An 18,099-nucleotide genomic window follows, 5' to 3' on the forward strand; every position below is an offset into this window, starting at 1 on the left:
TAAAAAGGTGCCAATTTTTTGAGAATAAGCTTAAATGACAAAACAATAATGCTATTTTAGTCACGTGGAGTTGAAATATGAAATAATGTGTTGTTGTTTTTAAAGTCGCGATCTCAAATTAAGTTGGGAATAAATTGGTGATGATATTATGGGAATAAAGTTGGACAATTCACAAGAATGAAGTTGGAATAGTTTGAAAATGAAAAAAACAACAGCAGCAGAAACAGAAAACATTTTGTGTAATTTCACGAAAATATTGGGAAAATATTTGTATTCGTATTTGAGCAAGAAAAAGATGGCAATTTTACGAGAATAAACTTAAATGAGAAAACAGTAATGCAATTTTAGTCACGTGGAGTTGAAATATGAAATAATATGTTGTTTTTAAAGTCGCGATCTCAAATTTTTTACCCACTTATGGAAGATTTCTTAAAATGTTTCAAAGTTAAGTTAAAAATGTGAATGGCGTGATATCAAAAACATGTTTTTTGAGGAATACCTGGAATATGAAATGATAAAAAATTTTCATTATGAAGCTATTTCAAGAAAACAACCTGACCGGGTCATTTTTGACCCACTTATGGAAGGTTGGGCTAATAACACAAAAACTAAAATTTCTTAAAATGTATAAAAGTTAAGTTAAAAATGTGAATGGCATGATATCAAAAACATGTTTTTTGAGGAATACCTGGAATATAAAATGATAAAAAAATTTCATTACAAAGATATTTCAAGAAAACAACCTGACCGGGTCATTTTTGACCCACTTATGGAAGGTTGGGGTAGTAACACAAAAACAAAAATTTCTTAAAATTTTTCAAAGTTAAGTTAAAAATGTGAATGGCATGATATCAAAAACATGTTTTTTGAGGAATACCTGGAATATGAAATGACAAAAAAATTAATTATGAAGATATTTTAAGAAAACAACCTGACCGGGTCATTTTTGATCCACTTATGGAAGGTTGGGGTAGTAACACAAAAACTAAAATTTCTTACAATCTTTCAAAGTTAAGTTAAAAATGTGAATGACATAATCTCAAAAACATGTTTTTTGAGGAATATCTGGAATATGAAATGATAAAAAATTTTCATTACAAAGATATTTCAAGAAAACAACCTGACCGGATCATTTTTTAAGGGTTAAGTTCACACTGAAAAAACATTAGAGGAAATTAAAGAGGATGCACCGCCACACATTAAGGAAGGTTTGAGCTCCAATTCATGGTGTACTGAATATGTTTTATTGGTTCAAATTGCACTTCGGAGAGAGCGAGAGGGGGACGGCGGGGGGTGTGGCCTGATTTATTTCTTTATATATTTATTTAACAGCAAGTCACAGACTGTGAGGCTGCATCGCCGGTAGGCACACCTCATCAGTCACTCACCATGATGAGAGTTGAGTGGTGGCAGTGGTATTATTATTAGAGATGAGATGTCTTTTCTCACTTTTCCAATAATGATGACATCAACGCGCCTTCGGAAAACAATCAGACGCATCAGAACATCAAACAATCAGAAGACGCTCATGCTATAACAATCCCCAGATAATATGGAAACACGTCATAAAGCAGCGTGTGATGAAATGACACAGGGAGGAAACTGTTTGGGGTTTATTATAAGAGTGCCCAAAGGAAAATATGGAAAAATCAGCAAAAATTGTCAAAATATGAAGAAAAAAGTTGCAATCTAAGACAAATTTTACAAGAATAATGTAATATTATATAATATTTTGAGGAAGAAAAAGGTGGCAATTTTACGAGAATAAACTTAAATGAGAAAACAATAATGCCATATATAACAGTCCAGGGTGTACCCCGCCTCTTCCCCAAAGACAGCTGGGATAGGCTCCAGCATACCCCTACGACTCTAGTGAGTGTAAGCTGCATAGAAAATGTATGGATGTAATATTACAAAACAATTATATCATTTTAATAGCATGTGTTGAAATATTGCATTTTTTTATTACATGTTGAAATAGTTTGGGGGAAAAAAAACTTATAGAATAAAGTCAAAATATTAAGAAAGTCATATTTGACCAAGAAAAGGGTGGCAATTTTACGAAATTAATCATTTTAGCCACATGGAGTTGAAATATGAAATATTATGTTGTTGTTTTTAAAGTCGCGATCTCAAATTAGGTGATGATTTACCAAGAAATGAAGAAAAAAAAAATTCCAATACCAGCAAAAATTTGAAAAAATCAGCAGCAATTTTACATATTTTAACATATTAGAGCAAAGTATGTCCAATAGATTTAGATTTACTCACTCTTGGTATGTTCTACAAATATAATTATAATTAGAATATAAGAAAAATAATTTTAAAAAAAACACAGCGAAATGGAAAAAGAGTCATAAATTTTATACCCCTTTTTATACCCCTATCCCTATTACCCTAGTGAGGGTAAGCTGCATAGAAAATGTATGGATGTAATATTATAAATAATTATATCATATTAACAGCATATGTTGAAATATTGCATTTTTTTTATTACATGTTTAAATAATTTTAGAAAATATTTGTATTCGTATTTGAGCAAGAAAAAGGTGGCAATTTTACGAGAATAAACTAAAACAATAATGCCATTTTAATCACACGGAGTTGAAATATGAAATAATATGTTGTTGTTTTTAAAGTCGCGATCTCAAATTAGGTTGGGAATAAATTGTTGATGATATTATGGGAATAAAGTCGGAAGATTCACAAAAATAAAGTTGGAATAGTTTGAAAATGGGAAAAAAAACAACAACAGAAACAGAAAAACAGCTGTAATTTTACGAAAATAAAGTCAAAATATTGAGAGGAAAAAAGTAATATTCTAAAAAAAAAATAAAAATATTAAATTGCATTTTATGATAAACTTGTAATATTATGAAGAAAAATGTAATTTTAATATAAGAAAAAAAGAAGAAAAAACTAATACTAATAGTGTTTTTCCTTAGCATGCATCCTAGTGGAACTTGCATCATTTCATTTTCCAAAAAGTGTGGATATGCCGTGTTTAAAATGTAAAGGCCCCCTATTATGTAAAACGCCCGTTTTCCCGGGGAGTAGGTGTCCCTGGAGATTGTTTATGCGCACCAAAGGTCCTGCTCCACTTTCGAGCGAGGTGGTTCTGGAATGGTCTCACCTGAGCTTACTATTAAAACATCTGCAACAAGGTTTTATGGTTTTCTATCCAACCTATGAGAATGTAAATACAGCTATATTCATGATAAGATCTACTACTTTCTTCCTGGTTGCATTGATTTCACATAGCAACATAAACAAGTACACCGCTACACCTAGCATAAAAAATAAAAAAAACAGCGGTGGCGACGGCTTCAATATGTAGTATTACCTTTGGCTAGCGGTCTGAGGCATTGTGAGTGAGTGTGTGGTGAAGCTAGTTGCTAGCCAGCTAGTAGCTAGCCGATGTGGTGTAGCGTGGTGTCACTACGCTAGCAACATAATGTAATGTAAAATGGTAATAACAAAAATAATAACAATATTGATGTAGCTGGGTTGATATTCATTATTTGTATGGCCGTGTTGGCGCTTTTTTGAGTTTTTTTTCTTAGCTGCCTTTTTTATCTGTTTGTATATCTTTAGAAAGCACAGAAAAGAGTGGATTGTGGATGATGGCCAGCATTTTTATAAAAAAAAGTTGACTTTTCCTTTAAAAAAAGGTTTTGGAAAGATGAATGAATTGGGGGGGAGGGGGTAGCAGGCGTGGCTCGACCCCCCATCCCCCTCCAGGAGGGACAGGAAGACAGAAAAGCAACGGACCTCAGTGGCCAAATTGGCTTGTGGCTTTCAGTGGGTTTTAATTTGGTGGCCCAAATGGTTTTTTTAATGGGAATGGTTGCGGACCCGTTGGCTAAGTGATTGATTAATCATCAATTCATCGATTAATTGTTGCAGCAAGTTAGGATTAGGATATTGATAGTTGAACTTGCTTTACTTCAAAATAGTCTGTAGTTCTAAATGTTTTATGATGGCAAAAATGATTTAAAGCAACAGCAACTCAATTATTTCCTGAAGCATATTGTTTTTTTGTTTTTTTTTGATTTCTTGAACCTCAGACGCAGGAAAATCTTGGCTCCAGCTAGGAACAATTATTTCACTTCCAATTACATGAAAAAGCATTGAACGGTTCTGGTTCAGTCTACGCAGGTCTAAGGTCACTACAACTCACGTTTTGCTACGTTTGCAAGCAACGCGGCGCAGCGTAGCGCCGCTTCTGGGTGTTTTTGCCAGCGAGTGGGCTGCCTGCAACCCCTCACTTCCTCTGCCAGTGCAAAGACCCAAGTATCCCGCGAGTTGTAACTCCCTCTTGTTTAATCCAGTCCTCCAGGCATGTACGGAGGAGGGCCCAGTGAAGTCTCTTCTCTTGCTTGTACCGACACAGCCGACTTCCACAGCTGCTCAGATCGGGAAGGAAGGGGAAAAAAAAAAAACGGCGAAACATCGGCGGATGCAAACCAGTTGAAGTCGAGTCCCCTTAAATCAGCCTCACATTAACACTGACTGGAGAAGTCCCCTCAGGGTTTGATGAGTCATGTTTTCACTTTAAAAAGCCACATGACCTGCATACATATTCCAGACATGAATTTCCACATGATAGGAGCTTTTTTTCTAAAATACTGGGTCAAGTTGTTGACTGCTTAGGACCCGTTATGATACAGTGATCAACGTTGGTTGTCAATATTTATTGGTGGATCAGCCCGTCCACTGCGTGTATCTACTTTTAATCTACTTTTTTTGGTCAAAAAACAACATAACCATCTCATGTTTAGTTTATGAAAAATAGTAGCTAATATCAATAACAATCGTGATGATGTGGACACCACGTGATTTTTCGATCAGTACATAATTAACCAAAGATTTTATTCATGTAGAGTAATTTGGCCCCATAACTATAGCCTAGCTTAGGGGTGTCCAAAACAACCTTTTAAATACACTTTATGGCTGCATGGCGCACAAGTGGTTAGCACGCAGGCCTCACAGCTAGGAAACCCGAGTTCAATTCCACCCTTGGCCATCTCTGTGTGGAGTTTGCATGTTCTCCCCGTGCATGCGTGGGTTTTCTCCAGGTACTCCGGTTTCCTCCCACATTCCAAAAACATGCTAGGTTAATTAGCGACTCCAAATTGTCCATAGGTATGAATGTGAGTGTGAATGGTTGTTTGTCTATATGTGCCCTGTGATTGGCTGGCCACCAGTCCAGGGTGTACCCCGCCTCCCGCTGTGAAAACAGCTGGGATAGGCTCCAGCACCCCATGCGACCCTTGTGAGGATAAGCGGTAGAAAATGAATGAATGAATGTAACTTAAACGAGGCTGCACGGTGTGCGAGTGGTTAGCGTGCAGGCCTCACAGCTAGGAGACCCGAGTTCAATTCCACCCTCTGCCATCTCTGTGTTTTCTCTGGGTACTCCGGTTTCCTCTCACTTTCCAAAAACATGCTAGGTTAATTGGTGACTCCAAATTGTCCATAGGTATGAATGTGATTGTGAATGGTTGTTTGTCTATATGTGCCCTGTGATTGGCTGGCCACCAGTCCAGGGTGTACCCCACCTCCCGCCCCGAAAACAGCTGGGATAGGCTACAGCACCCCATGCGATCCTTGTGAGGATAAGCGGTATAAAATGAATGAATAAATAAATAAATACACTTTATAACATTATTAGAGCCCTGTAGACATGACATAACAACCCCATAGTCACCATTACACCCCTATTCCCCAGTATAGTTGACATAATAAGAGAAAATAAGACATATATATATATATATATATATATATATAGTAATATATATTTATTTTTGTATTGGGAGAGTTCTCTGCCTCTCTAGTGACCAGTATAGAATACTACATATGTTTACATTGTCTTTGAATGTGTCCAGAATTACTTATATTTGTACTTTCATTCATTCATTCATTTTCTACCGCTTTTTCCTCACGAGGGTTGCGGGGGTGCTGGAGCCTATCCCAGCTGTCTTGGGGCGAGAGGCCGGGGTACACCCTGGACTGGTGGCCAGCCAATCACAGGGCACATATAGACAAACAACCATTCACACTCACATTCATACCTATGGACAATTTGGAGTCACTAATTAACCTAGCATGTTTTTGGAATGTGGGAGGAAACCGGAGTACCCGGAGAAAACCCACGCATGCACGGGGAGATACATGCAAACTCCACACAGAGGGAGGAATTGAACCCTGGTCTCCTAGCTGTGAGGTCTGCGCGCTAACCACTCCCCCGCCGTGCCGCCCCGGTTTCAATAATAGTAAACAAAATATTTTCATATTTTCATGTAACAAAGAACGCTAAAGTCATCACACAGCAACTTATCAGATAATATTGGCTTTTGCAGGCTACATAAAATGTGGAAATGGAAAATTTTACCTTTGGGAGAAAAATTTATACTTTTTTGGACTAACAATAAGACATATTCAAGTGTATTTATAAATTTATTCACACAAAAAAACCCTTGGTGATACTACTTTAATTAGATGATTTGTTTTTTTCTCTACCCTGCCATTATGAATAGAATGGAACTACAACGGGTATAATAGTTAGTTCTCCTTGGCAGAGTAAGAAGTAAATGTAGGCTACAGATTGCAGTGACCCAGTATTAGTGCTGATAAATGAGTCTAATCACAAGCAATGTGCAGTCTTTCCCCTTGTGTGACATTATGCAGCAGGTGGCAATAATTCCCCCTGATTCCTGCCTTCATTTCAGAGGATAAACGGCACATATCAAGAGTTTCCTCGTTGCATGTTGTGGTGGAGTGCCTCCGATGGCCTACATCTGCCGTGCAGAGCGGTACCTGGCGGGGGGGGGGGGCATTGCTTGGTTGACCGTCGCTTCTTGTGGTCTTCTAAGGCATGGGTTGGTCAAAGGTGTCTGCTTTGTGTTTCCCGTCTCACTTGCCTCTGATAGTTGAATGATTTCCCCTCTGCCTTTTTCTGTCATCCTTATTTCACGCTCTGAATAGTTAGGAGTTAATAGCTTCCCTTCTCTCTCCCAAGCCCACCTTTTCTCTCCGAACTTTATCCCAGTCTTGTCTTTGTTTCTTTCTTCTTCCGGAGCCGGTGTTTGGTTTTGAATGACTATACGGTGCTAACTCGCTTTTGTCAAGAAATAACGTAAATCCAAGTACAGTGGCATCTCGGTTAGTATTATCACCTTAAACTGTATTATGGAAAGCAGGAAGTGAACAAATGTAACAGTTACTGATTGTAAAAGTACCAGATGGAGGGGTAGGATTTAGGATTTGACTCCTGAATGCCATTATATGTACTTTAAAAATAAAAACACTTTTATGTTTCTTTAATTTATTTGCCTTTTATTTAACCTATAATTAATCTATGTGATCGGGATCGGACGATTTGACTCCTGAATGATAGCTATCAGAATCTGGAACTAAAAACCTTAAACTGATTTAATTTTTAAAGCATAACGAAACAGAATAGCATTATATGTACTTTTAGAAAATAAAAACACTTTTTTGTTTCTTTACTTTATTTTGCTTTTATTTAACCTATAATTAATCCATGTGATCGGGATCGGACGATTTGACTCCTGAATGATCGCTATCAGAATCTGGAACATAAAACCTTGAACTATTTTAATTTTTAAAGCATAACGAAACAGAATGGCATTATATGTACTTTTTGAAAATATTTTTTTTTTGTTTCTTTACTTTATTTGCCTTTTATTGAACCTATAATTAATCCATGTGATCGGGATCAGACAATTTTACTCCTGAATGATCGCTATCATGATCTGGAACATAAAACCTTGAACTGATTTAATTTTTAAAGCATAACAAAACAGAATGGCATATGTACTTTTTGAAAATAAAAACACTTTTTTGTTTCTTTACTTTATTTTGCTTTTAACCTATAATTAATCCATGTGATCGGGATCGGACGATTTGACTCCTGAATGATCGCTATCAGAATCTGGAATAAAAAAACCTTGATTGGACCCCCCCCACCCCCACCCCCTTCACCCCCTACCAATATGAAATATTTTTACAGCAGTCCTCCTAAGAGTAAAGCTTCTAAAACCCAAAGGCAGGGAAATGGACAGGATATAAATTAATGACGCAAAGTGAAAGTAGTGATAAAAAAATTATTTTTTTGGGGGTCCTGGCAAAGTAAGGACCTTTTTAAAGTAGGCGAGTACAAATCGAGTGTTGATTCGCTGTCTTTGGATGCGGCGTTCTTTTCCATCAGCATGCTCCGCCGCTGTTTGCTTTTTTTATTCACTTCATTAGCGAGCTGCCGGCGCTGAGCGTTGAGATGCCGCTTTTCAAGAATCGATCATGACAAACCCAATTCCTACGTGCTTGTGTGGTTTTCGCTAATCTCGTCTGCGCGTGTGATTCCTTAACCGATATGTAGCGTGTCCGCACAAAAAGCCCCCCCGCCCCCCGGCCACGTTTAGTATTCAGGGGGACAGGCTGTGTTGTAAAGTGGATGTGGGAGGCAGGTTGCCGGGTTGTTTTTTGTTTTTTTTTTTGCTCTTTTGCGCCCAGATAATCCTGTTACACCGCTGTCAAGTGAGGATGGCTCTCCTTGCAGCCCCCCCGAGCCACCATGCGTGACACCTCCGGCGCCACAAATCCACCCCCGATTCCCCCTTCATTCCCCATCCCCTCCACTATCAGCCCACCGCCATTTTGAGACAGCTGTTGATGGAAAGACCCTTGGATGTATCCTTGAGGATTCACCTCCTGAGCGTCTTTATCCCACCCCCACTTTAGACGGTGATAAATATTCATCGGGCGATGCAAAACACGCAGACGCTCGACAAAGGGTCCCCTTGGCAGCCGCCCCCCCCTGGAGAGATCCCGTGCCGGGCTTGAGATCATTAAAGCATGACACGGGCTCAAGGCCAGACCTATCATGTCACATCAGCATTTATCCCAGCAGAGTTCCCGCCCCCCCCACCAAGGTTCCACCTGAACCGGCGCTACCTTTTGTGTGCGCTCGCTATACATTTTGGGGTGTCTTTTTAAAGGTTGGCAGGGCCGCCCTCGTCCCGTCAGTTCAACTTTGCAACTTCCTAATTGGCACTTTGGTTTCAGTCCTTGCTGAGATCAGTGCTTTCGCCCCCCCCCACCCACCACCATAACCCCCTCCCTCTGAATGTTCTTCTTCCCAAGCTCCTCCAAAATATGTCGACCGTGCGTTTTCCCACTATAGGCCGTCCGCGCGCTTTCTCCGCCTTCTGTATCGCATCCCCCTTTTTTTTACCTGGGTGGCCGCACTCAGCGTTTTCTATTTCCTGTGGGTGTGATACGTCTCTCCTCTACAAGCAATCAGCCCTGATTTGTCAGCATTCTTCCAGGCGATTCATAAAAATTCAGCAAGCACCTACAAAAAAGGCGTCGCTATATCTGCACGACCCCTGGGCTCCGAGAGGTTGGCTCCGTGTCCTCGATTTTGACTGCGGTACTTGCACTCATTCTGTCTTCGCTTTTGGAGATTTTGCTTTGTTTTTGGCTTGACTGCGCGACCCGTGGTTCTTGTCTGAGGCAGTGGTTCCAACGCCGGGTTTTGTGGTTGTATCCAGCATGAACCAGCGCCTTTGCTGGTGGCGGACATGGAGCCCATGAAGTTTTGATGGAATGGTTTCAACCACTACCTATGGGGATGTTTTGCTTAATAGTGACCGCCTTATTCAAACAATCTTGCTCAAATTTTACACACACGTGCTTGTCAGTACCCAAAAAGTGTGTACCAAATTCGGTGGCGATTCGGCGAAGCACCATAAAATTGCAGCAGGTGTTTAGTGTTGGGTGTTCAGTGAGCTGTATGAGGAATTTTAAGTCGCTTTTTAATCTGATTTATGGCATCGAACTTTGGTGTTGACGAACAATGGCACAATGTGATTGACATGTAGAACTTCCCGGTCCCCAGCCACCTCCTCCAGGTCCACCAGGAGGACACTAAGGCGTTCCTAGGCCAGCTGTGAGACGGGTCTTAGGTCCGCCCCCAGGGCCTTTTCCCAACTGGGCAAATATTTCTTCAATAGATATTTTTTTTAGGCTGCACGGTGTTCGAGTGGTGGCCACGCAGCTAGGAGACCCAAATTTTTTTTAGGCTGCACGGTGTTCGAGTGGTGGCCACGCAGCTAGGAGACCCAAGTTCGATTCCACCCTCGGCCATCTCTGGAGTTTGCACACATAAGCAGTCGAAAATGAATGAATGTAACTTGAACCAAGCTGCACGGTGAACGAGTGGTTAGTGCGCAGGCCTCACAGCTAGGAGACCCGAGTTCAATTCCACTCTCATGCATGTTCTCCCCGTGCATGCGTGGGTTTTCTCCGGGTACTCCAGTTTCCTCCCACATTCCAAAAACATGCTAGGTTAATTAGCGACTCCAAATTGTCCATAGGTATGAATGTGAGTGTGAATGGTTGTTTGTCTATATGTGCCCTGTGATTGGCTGGCCACCAGTCCAGGGTGTACCCCGCCTCTCGCCTGAAGACAGCTGGGATAGGCTCCAGCATACCAATGACCCTCGTGAGGATAAGCAATAGAAAATGAATGCATGAATGTAACTTAAGCCAGGCTGCACAGCGAACGAGCGGTTAGCGCCTAGGTCTCACAGCTAGGAGACCCAAGTTCAATTCCACCCTCGGCCATCTCTGGGTTTTCTCCGGGTACTGGTGCTGGCCACCAGTCCAGGGTGTACCCCGCCTCTTGCCCGAAGAAAGCTGGGATAGGCTCCAGCATACCCATGACCCTTGTGAGGATAAGTGGTAGAAAATGAATGAATGAAATGCACTGGGGGGGCGTACAACAATGAATCTCGCACACAATAAAACTAAAATAAAGTAAAATTATTTCAACAACATGCAGGTGTCCAATTGGTTTCCCTTATAAATGATAATGTAAAAAAAAAAAAGTAATAACTTTACTGTACTAAAGTAAAAAATTCAGAGAAAAAAGTAAAAAGTTGGTATATTGAAAAAAAATACTTATTTGAAGTTGTAATATCAGGAGGAAAAAAATGGAATGGAATGGCCTTTATTGTCATTATACAAGATGTACAACGACATTGGAGAGCTTCTCCTTTCAGTGCAGTAGTCAAGTTTAAAAAAAAAAAAAAGTATGTACAAGTATAGTAAAAAAGACAATTTAACAAGATATATACAAGATATCCCAAGTATACACATAGTATTGCACAGGAGCATATGCAGGAGCAGACATATTGCAGATATATTAATTTTAGTGCAATGACAAATGGGTCAAATAATGACTGGTGTATACAGATGAGTAAAGTCACATATGAGTGTATTGTATTGGGTTGTTAAATAAATAAATATGATTGAGGTAGTAACAGAGTAACAAATAATGATGATGTTGTCATTTTTGGGGAAAACTAGGTTGCAGAAGAAATTAGAATAATGCAAGAATAACATAAAAATATCATAGGAATAAAGTCATCGAGAACATTTATAAGAAGAAAGTGATAGCAAAGTCGTATCCTTTTATTTTTCCCTATGTGGCCGTCACTGGAAAACAGTCGGACACCCGTGATTTAGCGTCAGTCGGACTGACAGAATGAGTTTCAGAACAAGGACAACAAAACGAGGTCCTCCTTGTCTGGCATTCGACTGAAGCAGCTGGGATTTTGGACGGCGTCCGTCATTGCAGCCTGACCACTGTGATTGTAACCACTGAGCTCGACGTGTTCCAAAACCGGGCCGACCCACCGTGTCGTACCACACAGCTGCTCAACGTGCCATCTCTCGGCATTCCAAAGACAAGGAAGCGGTTCGGTTTTTCCCGCGCTCGCCGCTGTATCCATTAGTCGGGTACTTTTCTATCTATTTGACTATTATCTGTGCTTCATCAGGCAGACCATTATCCCATTATGCTTTGCATCTGCGGTCCAAATGCTTACTGGAAATGAGTCACCACAAAGGGCCATTGAAAGATAGGTGTAGCTATCAGTCGTATTCAAGTCCTCCGCAGAATGTGAAAGGCTTTTTTTATTTTTTTTTTATGGGAAACATTTTTTATGAAGCATCAGGAATGCACGTCACATTCTGACCTCCTGTTATGTCCCCAGCCTGTGTGATCGTGTCGTATTCAGGTCATTTTTAACAAGCGTCTGTCTCTCCCTGTTTGGCTCCGCCGACCAGCCCACCTGTAGCACCCGCCCCCCTTCCCTTTTCTTTTGTTGCCATGGAAATAGCCGGCCAGTCTTGGTGCACTTGACTGCAATTTTTTTTTTTTTATGTCCTTCACTTCGCTGAGGTGGTGCACACACGTCATACCTGCACGCCGTGACTAACACACATTCATCTCCGAATGCGCTCTCTTTGGGGAATCCTTGTTGTTTTTGATGCTGGAAGAATTAAAAAAAAAAAAAAAAAATGCTAAGACCACCTCCGCCCCAACCCCTCGCCCACCCAACTTGACATGCATTTGTTTGTGTGCTTAGTGCAAACATGCCACTGGGCTGTGTAAAATCAGCTTACAGAGGCAATGTGCTAGCTTGGCTCACCGCGGTGGGCGCCTGTGTGTTGCTGACACAGCATTTACCGTGTGCGGCGTAAAGCACCTAGGGACACACATCTGTGAATGTGTGTGTGTGAATTTAACTTGGATCCCAGCAAAGACGGACGGCGGTGGCAGATACCCAAAAAAAACAGCAACTTTTATTCCCAGCTAAGCCCCTCCCCCTCTTTTTTATTGATTGATGGGATTATCATTTACACACTGGTTACCTCATAGCAGTACATAAAAGCCGTGTCCCTTGTGTGGAGATGCTTCTTCAGTACAAAGGCGTGTCTTTTATTCATCCCCGGACCATCCTTGTCGTCCCAGACAGCCTGCAAAGTGGGTTTTGTTTCCAGGAATTATTGAAACTAAAAGTTCCTGAAGGTTTGGAGGGGTTGGTTGTCTTGAGCTTCCACCGTGGAGGACGTGCGGATGCTGAATTTGTTTGGACTTTGACGTCATGTCCGGCTAGCACATTAGCACACAATGTTATTGTGGGCTCCATCTGGGTGCTGTGAGGCTGGAGTGAAGCCCGGATTTAAGATACTTGTTAATATCAGTGTTTTTTGCTTTGATATGAATATTGGATTGGGACACCCCTCAGCTTTGTAATTAACTCCCAAGGCAGGGAGGCAGGAGCTGCATTTGAAGTACAAACATGACGAACATGCATTGTTATCACCATTAACTTAATTCATGCACTCGATTCAAGGAACAACCAAGTTGAACCGACACAGAGACATAAACAAGGGACATTTTGTTTGTTTTGGGGGTTTTGGGACCCCCTCAGCTTTGTAATTAACTCCCAAAACAGGAAGGCAGGAGCTGCATTTGAAGTACGAACATGCATTGTTATCACCATTAACTTAATTCATGCACTCGATTCAAGGAACGACCAAGTTGAACTGACACAGAGACATAAACTGCGGACATTTTGTTTGTTTTGGGGGTTTTGGGACCCCCTCAGCTTTGTAATTAACTCCCAAGGCAGGAGCTGCATTTGAAGTACGAACATGACGAACATGCATTGTTATCACCATTAACTTAATTCATGCACTCGATTCAAGGAACGACCAAGTTGAACTGACACAGAGTCATAAACAAAGGGACATTTTGTTTGTTTTGGGGGTTTTGGGACCCCCTCAGCTTTGTAATTAACTCCCAAGGCAGGAGCTGTATTTGAAGTATCATGATTCGTCAGTATCCAACAGCTTTCTTTACTTCCTTATACAAGGTTGTACCACTGCCCCGCAACACTTTCCCTCAGCCTCAATGCCCATTTCTTCAGGACGAACATGCATTGTTGTCACCATTAACTTAATTCATACACTCGATTCAAGGAACGACCAAGTTGAACTGACACAGACTATTTGTTTGTTTAGGGGGTTTTGGGACCCCCTCAGCTTTGTAATTAACTCCCAAGGCAGGAGCTGCATTTGAAGTTTCATGAGTTTTGGGGGTTTTGGGACCCCCTCAACGGCGGAATTATATTGATATAAACAACATGTTATGTTATGTTGAATTCCATAAGTGTCAAGTACCAAAAGCCCCGCCCATGGAAGGATGTCCATAAAAGGAGTAACTTCTGGTAATGTTAAACCATTTGTTATTATTTAAAACTCTTGAATAAACAAATGGAGCCCCTTCTTCCTTAAACTCGATAAATAAACTGTCAATGACGTCTGTTACAACATTGGTTCTGTTGTTGCTGTATTGTGCAAAATACTCAATGACCATATGGTCAAGGACAACCAGGTTACAACTGAGTGTGATGTTTGTTTCCACAGACCATCCAGCAGCACCGGTGGACGTGGCTCTCGTGGCATGACTACTCCAAACAAGGGAAACAAGGCCTTAAAGGTACAGTACATGTTCTCATGAGTATTTAGTCTGATATCACTGAGTACATGCACAAAAGTAATAATGTTATAAAAACCGCGGTACTAATAACGGATATATGTTCCTAGGTGAAGCGGGAGCCAGGAGAGAATGGCACCAGCCTGACAGACGACGAGCTGGTGAGCATGTCGGTGCGGGAACTGAACCAGCACCTTCGGGGCCTATCTAAGGAAGAGATCCTGCAGCTGAAGCAACGGCGGCGCACGCTGAAGAACCGAGGCTACGCCGCCAGCTGCCGAGTGAAGCGTGTCACCCAGAAGGAGGAGCTGGAGAAGCAGAAGGCTCAGCTGCAACAGGAAGTGGACAAGCTGGCCACGGAGAACGCCAGCATGAAGGTGGAGCTGGACGCTCTGCGCTCAAAATACGAGGCCCTGCAGAGCTTCGCCAGGACTGTGGCACGTAACCCCGTTGCCTCGGCGCGAGGGCCCATGGCCTCGGTTATCGGGCCCCTCATACCCGGTAAAGTGGCCGCCACCAGCGTCATCACCATCGTCAAATCCAAAACAGAGGCTAGGTCGTAGTAGCGGGAAGGCTTGACGCAGTCAGTGCATTGTAACGTTCCAGTGTCGATCCTCACATGCAAGACGGGAATATCGCTTTAGCCTTTGATTGGAGCAGCTATTGTTTATTTTAGGGACACTGAATCACAACTTTTTGTTTATTTTGGGGGTTTTGCGACCCCCTTTGTCGATTGAGCAATATCCACAAAAAGAAAGGGAAAACCACAAATTTTATTTGAAATACCGCAATTGTTATCATGCACTGACTTACTACTGATGACAAGGAAGCTGCAGATGTTTTTTTTACAAAAATCCCAAATTTCCATATATATCAGGAATACAAGCGTGAATCCATGCTTTCCCAAATCTTAGCATCCATTTCTGCCCTGTGACAGCATTTAACAAACTAGTCATAACCAATATGACCGGTAGATGCAATAATAATAATAATAATACGTGTATGCACTGAAAATACAAAAAAAAAAAAAATCAATATTTGTTGCACATGGGATGCAACCCTTGAATGTTCTTACATTTGTTCATAGAGACAATATGATGGAGTTTAGTTTGAAAGATGCATTTTTTTTAAAAAAAATTAATTACATGTCGACAGGGCCGTATTAAAAAAAAAAAAAATCATCTTTCACAAGCTTTACTGTTTTAATCGTTAAGGTGTGAAAATCTTTGTCTAATGTTAACTTATTGGTTTTTGTTACCGGGTAGAATACATTCTGTTGTTTATAGAAATACAAGGGAGGGAAAAAAAAAACAAAAAAAAAATTCTGTGAATTGTTTTTTTTTTTTAATTAATTTATTTTGCAATTGTACCGAAAGTGGCTTACTATTGAAGTCTGATAGCTTTTTTCTAGTGACTCTAGGCGCGTACTGTGAGGTAGCGCGTGACGTGACGTGTTCAAGTGACAAAGTTGGCAGTGTCGTTCACTGTATAGATGTCAATGCTGTGCTATTTTTAAAATCAAGTCTGTAGAAGCTAAACTTAGGTGGTGTAAACAAGGTCAACTGTCGTCGTGGCATCTGTGATATCCTCCTCTTGCTTCTTCCGTGGTGTTAGTTACAAAAGGGATGCTGTCATTCGGGGGTGGGGTGGGGGGGGGGTTCCGCTGACGAAGGGAGGGGAAAACATGCTGCATTTTAGTCAATTAATACGATTGTTTTCGTCTCCCTCCCCTTCAAAAATATAAAATCATGCTGCCGTCTTCATTTTAAATTACGTCCAGCAATCCCTCGTTTATCACAGTTAATTGCTTCCAGACCCGAACAGTGATAAGTGAATTTCCTTGAATTTTTCTACATGGTGGAAAATTCCAATGAAACAATTCATTAATTTTCTACTGCTTATTTTCAAGTGGGTCGGGGGGGGGGGTGCTGTAGCCTATCCCAGCTGTCTTTGGGCGAGAGGCGGGGTACACCCTCGACTGACTGGTGGCCAGCCAATCACAGGGCACATATAGACAAACAACCATTCACACTCACATTCATACCTATGGACAAAAAGTTTGAATGTGATAAAAACACATTTTCAGCAAATACGGAAAATTTGTATTATTACCACAAGTTAAAAAAAAGAGAGAAAAAAATGCTAATATTGCAAAAAAAAAGTTTAAAAAAATTGGTAATTTTATGAGGAAAAAATCTGATTATTTACATTGACACAACAAATTACAAGACAAAAAGTAACTGTATTCCTGCAAATTGTTTTTTCGGGCGAGAGGCGGGGTACACCCTTGACTGACTGGTGGCCAGCCAATCACAGGGCACATATAGACAAACAACCATTCACACTCACATTCATAACTATGGACAAAAAGTTTGAATGTGATAAAAACAAATTTTCAGCAAATATGGATTTTTTTTATTGTTACCACAAGTTAAAAAAGAGAGAAAAAAATGCTAATATTGCAAAAAAAAAGTAAAAAAAAATTGGTAGTTTTATGAGGGAAAAAATCTGAATATTCCAAGGATAATTTACATTGACACAACTAATTAACTACTAATTAAAGACAAAAAGTAACTTTATTCCTGCAATTTTTTTTCGGGCGAGAGGCAGGGTACACCCTTGACTGACTGGTGGCCAGCCAATCGCAGGGCACAAATAGACAAACAACCATTCACACTCACATTCATACCTATGGACAAAAAGTTTGAATGTGATAAAAACACATTTTCAGCAAATATGGAAAATTTTTTATCATTACCACAAGTTAAAAAAGAGAGAAAAAAAATGCTAATATTGCAAAAAAAAAGAAAAAAAAAATTGGTAATTTTATGAGGATAAAATCTGAATATTCCAAGGATAATTTACATTGACACAACTAGTAACAAGACAAAAAGAAACTTTATTCCTGCAATTTTCTTTCTAAAAATAAAATAATAATAATAATAAAAAAAATCACGAAAATTTTGCACTGATTTCACAATTTTTGTCCCGTCACCCGTTCCCGTACTCCGGTTTCCTCCCACATTCCAAAAACATGCTAGGTTAATTAACGACTCCAAATTGTCCATAGGTATGAATGTGAGTGTGAATGGTTGTTTGTCTATATGTGCCCTGTGATTGGCTGGCCACCAGTCAGTCAAGGGTGTACCCCGCCTCCCGCCCGAAGACTGCTGGGATAGGCTCTAGCACCCCCCCCCCGTGAGGATAAGCGGTATAAAATGAATGAATGAATGAATGAAATGACACATGTGGCGCCCCCTATAGGTTGTGCTCAACCTGCTTCCAGGTACTACAATCATTGCACAACTGCATAAGATGTATTGCTTGATGGCGGCCATGTTTTTCAACCAATGTCACTCAAATTTGACACACACGTGCTTGCCAGTCCCCGACAGGTGTATAATAAATTTTGCGGCCGTTGGGCTACCGTGTGGCGTGTTTTCCTGGTAACGGCACAGGTAATTTGGACATCCCCTTATTTCCTATTCTGGACATTTGACTGTTTGGGTTTGAAAGACGTGACCGTATGTAGCAGCTCATTGCGACAATGTGATCTTCAGGGTGTGGCGGTTTGGGCGACGTGATTGGTCGAGGGTTTGTGTTTTGCTCAGGACAAAAAAAGTGGTCACGATATTAAGAAAATAATACAAAAAATGATGAATTTCTTTTTTTTGCTTGTCGTAAAAAGGGCTCCAATCCACGGCGAAAGACGCGGCGTGACCACG

The 18,099-nt window shown here is 40.7% G+C and overlaps 1 protein-coding gene across 5 annotated transcripts in view; it reads left to right on the forward strand.

Moving 5' to 3' along the window:
* LOC131102949 (transcription factor MafG) overlaps positions 1–17,434 on the forward strand; it is a 24,491-nt gene extending 7,057 nt beyond the window's left edge. For all 5 annotated transcript variants that reach the window (XM_058048654.1, XM_058048655.1, XM_058048653.1 and 2 more), the window contains 2 exons: positions 14,305–14,377; positions 14,485–17,434. In XM_058048654.1, coding sequence (XP_057904637.1) covers positions 14,342–14,377; positions 14,485–14,937 — 489 coding nt within the window. In that variant the 5' untranslated portion in view covers positions 14,305–14,341 and the 3' untranslated portion in view covers positions 14,938–17,434. The remainder of the gene's footprint in view (positions 1–14,304; positions 14,378–14,484) is intronic.
* The last annotated feature ends 665 nt before the right edge of the window (positions 17,435–18,099 follow it).

The sequence above is a fragment of the Doryrhamphus excisus genome, chromosome 15 (genome assembly GCF_030265055.1).
Source record: "Doryrhamphus excisus isolate RoL2022-K1 chromosome 15, RoL_Dexc_1.0, whole genome shotgun sequence".
In the NCBI taxonomy this organism is placed as follows: Eukaryota; Metazoa; Chordata; class Actinopteri; order Syngnathiformes; family Syngnathidae; genus Doryrhamphus; species Doryrhamphus excisus.